Source organism: Helianthus annuus, chromosome 5 (genome assembly GCF_002127325.2).
Source record: "Helianthus annuus cultivar XRQ/B chromosome 5, HanXRQr2.0-SUNRISE, whole genome shotgun sequence".
NCBI classification, from domain to species: Eukaryota; Viridiplantae; Streptophyta; class Magnoliopsida; order Asterales; family Asteraceae; genus Helianthus; species Helianthus annuus.
Window position 1 is genome coordinate 94,252,586 of NC_035437.2, and position 9,503 is coordinate 94,262,088.

General features: G+C 37.3%; 1 protein-coding gene across 1 annotated transcript; it reads left to right on the plus strand.

Moving 5' to 3' along the window:
- The first annotated feature begins 6,499 nt into the window (after positions 1–6,499).
- Positions 6,500–8,166, plus strand: LOC110943342 (probable transcription factor At5g61620). The gene is made up of 4 exons (XM_022185092.1): positions 6,500–6,752; positions 7,175–7,389; positions 7,484–7,573; positions 7,990–8,166. The coding sequence occupies exons 1-4, from the start codon at positions 6,500–6,502 to the stop codon at positions 8,164–8,166; spliced, it is 735 nt and encodes a 244-aa protein (XP_022040784.1).
- Positions 8,167–9,503: the final 1,337 nt, after the last annotated feature.

The following is a 9,503-nucleotide window of genomic DNA, read 5'->3' on the forward strand; positions in this document are numbered from 1 at the left end:
TATCCGATCGGCCGGGTTGTCCGTTCGGACAGTCGGTTCAATCGATCAGCTTCTTGACCTGGTTATCCTGTCCGTCTAACACTTGGATGTTCTGAATTGTTTGTCATTATATCGAGGTATTTTGACAACGAGTTGAATGTCACACCCCAACCAATGGCGGAAACATCGGGATGAGACGAAGTGTGAAGATTGCTCGAGACATCATAACACTATTTGTGACGATAATTAAATAATCCCAATTTCATTTCATAACTTCAAATAGTCAACATTACATAAACTCAAATGACAACAAGTTCCAAAAGTAATACATAACAACATAAGCAAAATTGATACAACATATTAAACCTAAACGTCTATATGTGTATCTAGGCATCAACGCTACTTCTTTTCATAGCATCGTCATCATCAACCTGTAACATGTTTAAAAATACAATTCAATGCAAAAGCAAAGGCGAGTATACAAGTTTGATACATACATAGCAAGAGATAAGTTTTAAACAATTCCTCATATCAAGCATGTGATTCAAGATAAGCATTTAAATATGGTATGTGTCTAACATATCAAACCAAGGAAACGCAATATGCTCATGACATTACCAAAGATAAAGAGGCGGGTCGTTAATCCTATAGCGCTACATATGTCACGGTTTGGCTCGTACGAAGTTAATGATAAATTCGACACATAAGATTAATCCAAGTTTAAAGCATCAAGCCATCACGTATACAAGCATGTTATAGGAATGTTCATGTGTTTAAGCAAAATGTTCATGTGTAAGTTTGTTGATAGATAAACATGTTACACCCCAAAAGTGGTAAAAGTAAAAAGGGGAATACGAGTATACTCACATAATTGCTAAGTCTTCTGATTATCCAAGAGTTGACAAGTGTAAAGATTAGGAGGTTGGAACACCGAGGTCACCCTATATGGGCAAACGATGGTGTATGAGTAAACGGAATTATGACGGAGGATTCGAATTGGGAATTTAGAGTACATCTAGTTGACATAGACATGCATATTTTCATATATATTTTATATGGTTTATACAACAATTCCAAATTATGTTTATTAAAATATTATAAGAGTGTTGTCAAAAAAAATAATAATAAATAAATAAATAATAAATGAATGAATAAGTAAATATACATCTATATTTATAGTTACAAAAGTTATTTGAATTTGATACATTTCCATTAGTGGTTCGTTTTATAAAATTTATTTGTTTCGTTTTACGGAATTTTACGAAAAACGGGCAGAGTTTCTTCTGTTTTGGGACGATCCCGACATTACAAGGTGTCCTTATAAGTCCAAAATTCAACAATTTATCAACATTTCAATAATACGATGATAACAATATGCGAATATCTTTGAAGGGTTTGACGATTACTAATTACTAATTTATAAACTGTTATGGTAAATAACTCGTAGATATAATTGTTACACATATAAACTGTTAGTTGGAACAAGAATAATGTCGAGAGTAAAAGATATTGAGTAACAATTGATTAACGAAATGAAGGTATACCGCACGCGAATTCGAACCGAGACTGGAACGAGGTAGAGCCTGAAACCCGTGTTGACTGTTTGACCAGTTGACTAATGTTGACCGGCGGTTTGACCTGTTGAACTGAGACGAGACTTGACCCGTAACTTGAGAGTCGAGACCCGAACCGAGGCTGATGTCTGACCAAAACCATCCAACCCCAAAACTGATATCAAGCCCGAAATTTGACCCGCAAAACCCAAGAACGAATCTGAGCCGAGCAAGACCCGAAACGAACCCAAATCAGGAACTGAAACAAATCCAAACCAGATTCTAACCTTTCATAACCTAAATCTGAACCCGAACTTCGAACCCATCCGGAACCAGATTCGCTGGTAGCGGCTCGCTGCCGCCACTGTGCCGCACCACCATCCCCATCATATCATCATCGATCATCAACAGTAACAGTAACATCATCATCATCGTCACCATCGACGGTCGCCGGTAACGGGGCCGTCGGCCGATACGCGAGAGAAAGGGAATGGTGAGGTTGGGAGTGACAGAGAGATGGTTGTGGTGGAGTGGGTGTGCGTGGTTTGCCTGAGAGGCTGAGACGCTCGAGCTCGCCGGAGTGCGGCTCCGGTCGCCGGAAAAATCACGAGAGGGACGAGAGGGAGATGGGTGATGTCGGCTGCCAGGTTGGAATGGGAATTAGGTTTAGTTCTTTTTTGTATATATAATCACTTAAATACGCATATAGCCCCTCAAGTTTCAAATTCAGAAAATTACTCAAATAGTCCTTGACTTTCTTTAACTAAGCGACTTTATAAAACTTTTAAATAACCTAACTTTTAATTAACTCGACTAGGTTAATTTGTATGAACTAACTTCAACGTTCAACGAGACTAACTCGATTAAAATAAATACTTTTAAATTGCAAAATTAGTTAATTTAATTAATTAAAAATGAATAAATAATCATATTTATTATGAATTAAATTAAAGATAAAAGATTTCTTTTTTTTTTTTTTTTGACTATACAACGGATTATAATTTTGAAAGAGGCAAGCTTCTAAAAAAAGGTTTTTACGACTCGAATTCTAAATTAAGAAAGTTGTGAAAACGCGGAGCGTTACATTGAACCATAAAACCCTCGTTCTTACTTGTTCCCCCTGCTCGGACAGGAATCACCCAAATCCGGACGGTGAATTGTTCAGAACGGAGTTTAATGTTTAACCCGAAATCGGTGAACCTCATGGATAGAATCCCGAATCTCGAACCACACAGCTATTAGGGCGATTAGTGAGTGGGTTCAAGTTCCGTTTCTATTGGTTTGAAGGTATTGAGTGTAAAAGTGTTGAAAGAAAGTTGGAAAATCCATCTTTCAATCCTTTACACCGTGTAAATGTTTAGATCCATGATAGATCTTTGTTTGTTTATGTTGAAATCGGCTAGATCCAAGTGATTCTTGGTGGATTGAGGCCAAAACATGGAGTTCTTCAAGAACACCATGATGACATCATCCTAGAACACTTAGATCTTGATGATTTCACGGTTAGAAATCAAGATTCGAAAGATAGAAAGGTGTAGGAGTGTGCATAGATCAAGAAAGTACAAGATTTAGGATGAAATCTTACCGAGATTGAGAGAAATCTGAGAAAAAGTGAAGAACACGAGCTGGTCGGTCAGAGAGTTTCCAAAAGTGGAAAGAATGACAATGACAGGGGTATTTATAGGCTGCCAAAAGAGGAAAGAGCTGGCCATTCTGCCAGGCATCCCGATCGGCTGGGTTGTTCGATCAGCTAGGAGCCTGATCGTTCAGCTGCCTGTTTTGAGCGTTCGGTGCGACGATTTCTGATATTTTGATTTCGATTGGAGACGATACGAATACGATAGAGTTTCCTATTCAAATTACTTTTAATCCCAACTACTATATCTAACATACAAGCATCTATATCTCATACTAACTTTTCTCCACCAATTATCATAATTTGATTTCGACTGAGTTCGATTGAGTTTCGGTTTTCGATTCGATTCCATTGATCACCACACACCTAACATAAAGTAACACGCACAAGTAACACATAAGGCACACACACACGTATAATAATACCAAAGTTGCATAATTCGAGTTTCGAGTTCGATGATGATTTGATTAGCTTGATTATTGATTGATTGACTTTATCGCATTGTTACTTCCTACTATTCAAAGTCGCATAGCGTTTCGCATTGATGAACATTCAATTAATTGGCTTATATAACACTTACTCCACATAATATAACTAAAGAAAACATAAATCCGACTAATTACAGTCAAAGAAGTCAATCTTGACTTTGACTTTTGAAAACACGGGGTGTTACAGTGTTTGTAGTTTTTCCATAACATCTGGTAGTTTCTAGGAAATAAGAATATTTTCTTTACTACGGTCATTCGGTGTGGGGAAATGCCTCCAGCCATATTAACTGGGTGGCGCCTCCAACATCGCCCTTCCTCCGCTGGTGGCATGCAAAGTATCGCCAACCCCCTAGTGGGTGTGAAGGGATGGTCTACTGGTCTAGTGGGCCCCAAATTTTCTTGACCAATTGAAATTTTTTTTCTTTTCTTATATTTTTTTAATTAGGGGGCGTCTTGATTTTAGTGTGTTTTATCTCACACCATCAATGTTAAAGAGGGGTGCCATCGTTGCCCTAAAACCTACATGAAGTTTATGTAACGTTGATGTGGCGCGATAAAGCCCCTAAGACTAGTGGGTGTGGGGCGTTTTTTGGGGCGGGGATGCCAGACAACGCTGGCTAACCCACACCGTGCCAGCTTTGGCCATGGCGTTGCCCCGCTAGCGTGGCTTTGAATCCCGGCGTTGGGCGCGGGCAGTCTGAGCTGACTAGCTAGGATCCGTGAATGAAATTGAACCATTTGGGGTAGCCGTTAGCCATAGCCGTTGGGCATGGAGGTTTTGAAGTAAAAAAAAATCAAATTTTTAACTATAAATACCCATCCCAAACTTCATTTTTTCCACAATTATTTACAAATCTTCTTCAACCAATCTCACACCAAACAACAAATCTTTTTCAACGAAACCAACATCAAAAACCTGAACATGTTGCACTGGACGAAAGAGGAGGAGATCGCACTTGTCACATCGATTGTCGATGCACAATGTACGTTACAACACGGTCAAACCGCGTATTGGGGACAAGCGTTCCAGCAACACTAACAACAAGTTGGGAACGGTCGTCACAATTTAAACGCCTGCCAACACAAGTGGCATGAACTCAAACTGAAGTTGGATCGCTTTAAAGTTTGTTTCGACCATATAGCCACGACGATCGAATGGAGATCGCGAAGATCGAGTGGAGGCACGACGGGAATCCGGATTTTAAGTGGGTTCCCCACTTTAATATTTATCGAACTCTCTGTAATTTTTTTTAGAAATTATTAACTACTTTTTTTATTTTTTAGGATTTTATAAGTAGTTTTTTTTTTTAATTTTTAGGATGTTATGTAACTTTTTTTTTAAATAATATAAGTTTGTGTTTATTTTATAAATCTCAAGTATATAAATAAAAAAAACCAACATGGACCACCAACGCCGCCTGGCCACGCCGTTTCTACACCCCACTTTTTTGGGATGGTCTGGTAAAGCCCACAATCGCCACGTGTCGAGCAATGCACCCGACCCAAGCCCCCCACACCCCATAGTCTAAGGGTTTTATCTAGGGGCGGCAATTCTTGACACGACCCGTCAACCCGACCCGAACCCAACACGAAAAAAACAGGTTTGGGTCGACTAATGTGACCCGTTTAAAAAAACGGGTTGGGTTCGGTTTGACCCGTATTAAATACGGGTTGGGTTCGGGTTAACCCGTATAAATACGGGTTCACCCATCAACCCGTTTAACTATTTAGAAAAAAAAAAGAACTTTTATATTTTTGTTTCTGTTTTTTCCGTTTCTAGTTTACATGGTTAGTTATAATAATGTTAGTTTTGACACATTAAATTATTTATTTGTCACACTAATACTCATTATTAAATATGTTATCGATAACCCGTTTAAAACCCAACAACTCCCTTATAAATCGTCAACTTGTATGACTCATTTAGAAATACGGGTTAAGCGGGTCGGGGTCAGGTTGACCCGAATTTATATGGGTCGGGTTAGGGTTGAAATCTTTGACCCGAATAATAATATGGGTCAGGTTCGGGTTGAACATTTCAACCCATCAACCCGCCAACCTGCAACCCACCAACCCATCAACCCGATACGATTGACACCCCTAGTTTGACTAATATAACTTATATATAAGTGTTATCTTTAATTATTTTGTGCAATTTTAGTTATATATATGTTAACTTTGGTAAAAAAAAAAGTTATATATAAGGTTATACCGTGTGGATAAAACTTTTATCCACACCGTATAACCTTATATATAATTTTTTTTTTTACCAACGTTAACATATATATATAACTAAAATTGCACAAAATAATTAAAGATAACACTTATATGTAATTATATAAGTTATATTAGTCAAACTAAAAACAAATAAGATAAGAGAACTAATATGGTTTACCGTTGATGCCTTTTGATAAATATTAGCTTTAAATAATTTTAAGTTACATATGTATAATTTGCATGAGTAATCAAATATTTACGATAACACTTAAAATTATCAGTTTATTATACGAATTTATTACATGTAATATAATATATATAATATTAAATAAATAATAATAAGTAACGTAAAAATAAGTGCTATATCTTTTTGATTAATTGATAAAATAAAAAAGGAAATATAATCCATATCTCCTTAAGATTTTGTTCAAATTATAGCAAAGCCAAAAAACAATGATCCCGGTAAATCGTATAAAACATTAATCTTATTATCTTTTTGAGAGATCGTGTTATCTATAAATACATTTTCTAGAACGGATACCTATATATATACATACATACATATACTTATAATATCAATACAAGTCGGGATCTGGAAAAGAATTAAAGGTGCCAAAAAATCAACGATGTCTGGTGAAGAACCCATGAAAAAGTGTGTTGATTGTGGGCAAACTGGTCATACTTCCACAGCATGCAACAATGGAAAAGCTGGTATTCTTGAACTTTTTGGTGTGAGGATTGATCCGACCGCAGATCAAAGTGAAGACGATGGTTACGAGCCCAAAAGTATGGAGGTTTTAAAGATGCACAACAATGAGCATGGTTCCTCCATAGATCTAGAGTATATGTCTGATGAACATAGCCATGATACAAAGAAAGGTGTGATTTTTAGAATTTTTTTGATTTTTAGGTCGTCTAGTAAAATTATAAGCGTTTATTGGAGGTGTTTGAACTTGTTTTGAGTTTTGATTTATAAGGAGTCCGCTAGTCAAAGGAGCTGACTAACTAGAGTTAGCTAGTAAAAGGAGCAGATGAAGATCTAAGGATTGTTTTAAACCAAAACACTTGCAAAAACCTCTTAGAAACGCCGAAAATAAAAAAAATAAAGTGCTTTTTTTGGATACTCTTTGATACAATGTTGCAGGTGGGGTTTGATTATGTAATGTTCCTGATGTGTTGAAGATTTTTGTTAACTTGCCACACAAGTTATCTTGTCACCTAGAGACATTTTGCAAAGTTTATAACATGTTTGCAATAATAATGATTGTGATTTTATTTATATATCTTTTTGGATTGATCAGGGATGCCATGGACAGAAGATGAACATAGATCGTTCTTGATGGGTCTAGAAAAGCTTGGAAGAGGTCGCTGGAGAGCGATTTCAAAGCAGTACGTGCCATCAAGAACCCCGACACAAGTAGCCAGCCATGCCCAGAAGTTTTTCATTAGATTGAATTCGACAGAGGACAAAAGGAAACGCCGATCAAGTCTATTTGACATGCCATTAGATGAATACGTAATCTACTACTTCTAGTAACTTGTATCTTCCAACTCGAGTAAACCCTGATAATTAGTACTAATGCTTTGTGTTATTGTTAATAACCACGCAGTCCCTGGCACTAGGAGCATCTGTAAGACCACCAGCTTCACCCATGGCTCGAACCTATGGTGTTGAAGGTTACAACCGGTTCCCGGATGTGGTAAGAAAACTAGGTGTCTATTTAAGGCAGACATGCTCAAACTCGCTTGCCTAGAGGCTTCGGCTCGAGAAAAAGGCGCAAGCTTGAGCTTGTCTTCCACTCAACATTCTAAGTAAATTTTGAGATAAAGTAACCCTTAGAATAAAGGGAGTGTTTGGATGCATATTTATAAAGTGATTATAATGATTTTAGCATTGAGATTTATATTATAGCTAGTTAGCTAAAATTGTCTAATCGCAATAACCAAATTATCCGCACATCCAAACAAACCCCATAGCTCCGTTGATTTGACCCGTTGAATTGATCGAGACCAAGTCACACTGGACTCGGGTTTATCTAGTGACATTCAAACAAACTAGCTAGTCGTTGGATAAAACAGACAAAATAACCAAACTTTGAAATTATCCGTTTTGCAGATAGGTTATGATCGTAGCAGCCACATTCCTTTGGTGAATTACATGTTCAATGGAAGTGTTCATCCACTTGACCAAAGGACGGAATATTCTGCTACTCTTGTGTCTCGATCGCCACCCATAACTAACGGGGAGAGGAGGAACACACAAGAGCCTGAAGTTGAGACGACAAAAGATTAGTATTTTTTTTTTTTTTTGAACGGCAAATTCTTTAATCTTATTGTTTGTAGGACTTGAACCCAAGACCTCCAAACTTAGGTGTTACTAAAGATTAGTTAGGATGTAGTGTTTTTGGTTCATATTCTTTCTAAGACAATTTGTGTCATGTTAGTTAACATATACATATGTACATTCATGATTCAAGAGTGTTTTGACATTTTTTGAAGGGTGTAAATATGATGATAAAAATATTTTGGGAATATTGTAATAATTATTTCTCTACATAGATACACATGTATTACTAACTCGTGTTAATACGTTTTAACTCTTAAACACATTGATTGATTTACGTTTCTCGTGGTGTGATCCTTTAGATTCATAAATCATTGGACTTATTGTCGTATATGACTCTTGGACATCATGTCCAACAAAAGTGTCATCGGATCGTCCAATCAAGGTTGAATGATTGACCAAGAAACACCAAAATCTTGGCCAACAAGGAAAAGTCATTGATGTAGTCAAAGAGCGATGACCCAAAAAAAACATAAAGTGTATTACTTGTCTGAACTAATGAAAGTGGCATTTAAAGAAAATTCAAAACTGGCATTTAAAGAAAATTCAAAACTGCCACTCCTACAAATGAATTAACCAAACTAAGATGCAGATTCAAAAGAGTTTTGTGTTTTGGGATTAATTGTTGTTGGTTGTAGCAAAACAGTAAGTTAACCAATTTCATAGGGCCAACTGTTTCATTGAATGCAGGCCCAATAAGAACAATATGAATTGTTAAAGAATAGTTGCAACATGACGACGGGGTAGCCCAAGGTCAAATAAAATGACTAATATGCAAGAGCTTAAAAGGTTGAAAGGTTCATCGGATGAAAAGCTGTAAAGTGAGAAAAGCGAGGAACAGTAATCAGTCACATCTGAGGACTCACCTCACCAACTCACGCCCACAAACTCAGAGCAGGTCTGCACAAGTACACTCTATTAACCAGGGGTCCAAAGCCTTCAACCCCAAAAGGGGAAACCCTCCATTGCAAACAGGTTTCGCTAGTCTTGTATATGCCATTTCAGGAGATGTCTTCCCCTATAAGAAGACAGCTCATGTTCACTTCTGGGACATTCCGAAACACAGAGATTCCTTAATCTCTGGTCATTCAAAGAGTACTTGATCACTTCCAAGTTACTCTTCATCACATTCAACACACACTCATTCTATTTGCTTTCTTTTCTGGATTCGAGCTTGCCTCGAAGAAGGAACTTCGAAGCAAATAACAATTACATACTAGTGAACCTCCTTCTACGTTTTGCAAACGTGGAGGGACCCCGCGACCTGCGTTAGGCAAAACTGAACC

Excerpts from the sequence above, each read along its gene's own strand:
- LOC110943342 (XM_022185092.1), top strand. The coding sequence starts at position 6,500 with ATGTCTGGTGAAGAACCCATGAAAAAGTGTGTTGATTGTGGGCAAACT. Across the intron at positions 7,390-7,483 it reads ACATGCCATTAGATGAATAC|TCCCTGGCACTAGGAGCATC; the intron begins GTAATCTACTAC and ends ATAACCACGCAG. Across the intron at positions 7,574-7,989 it reads ACAACCGGTTCCCGGATGTG|ATAGGTTATGATCGTAGCAG; the intron begins GTAAGAAAACTA and ends TCCGTTTTGCAG.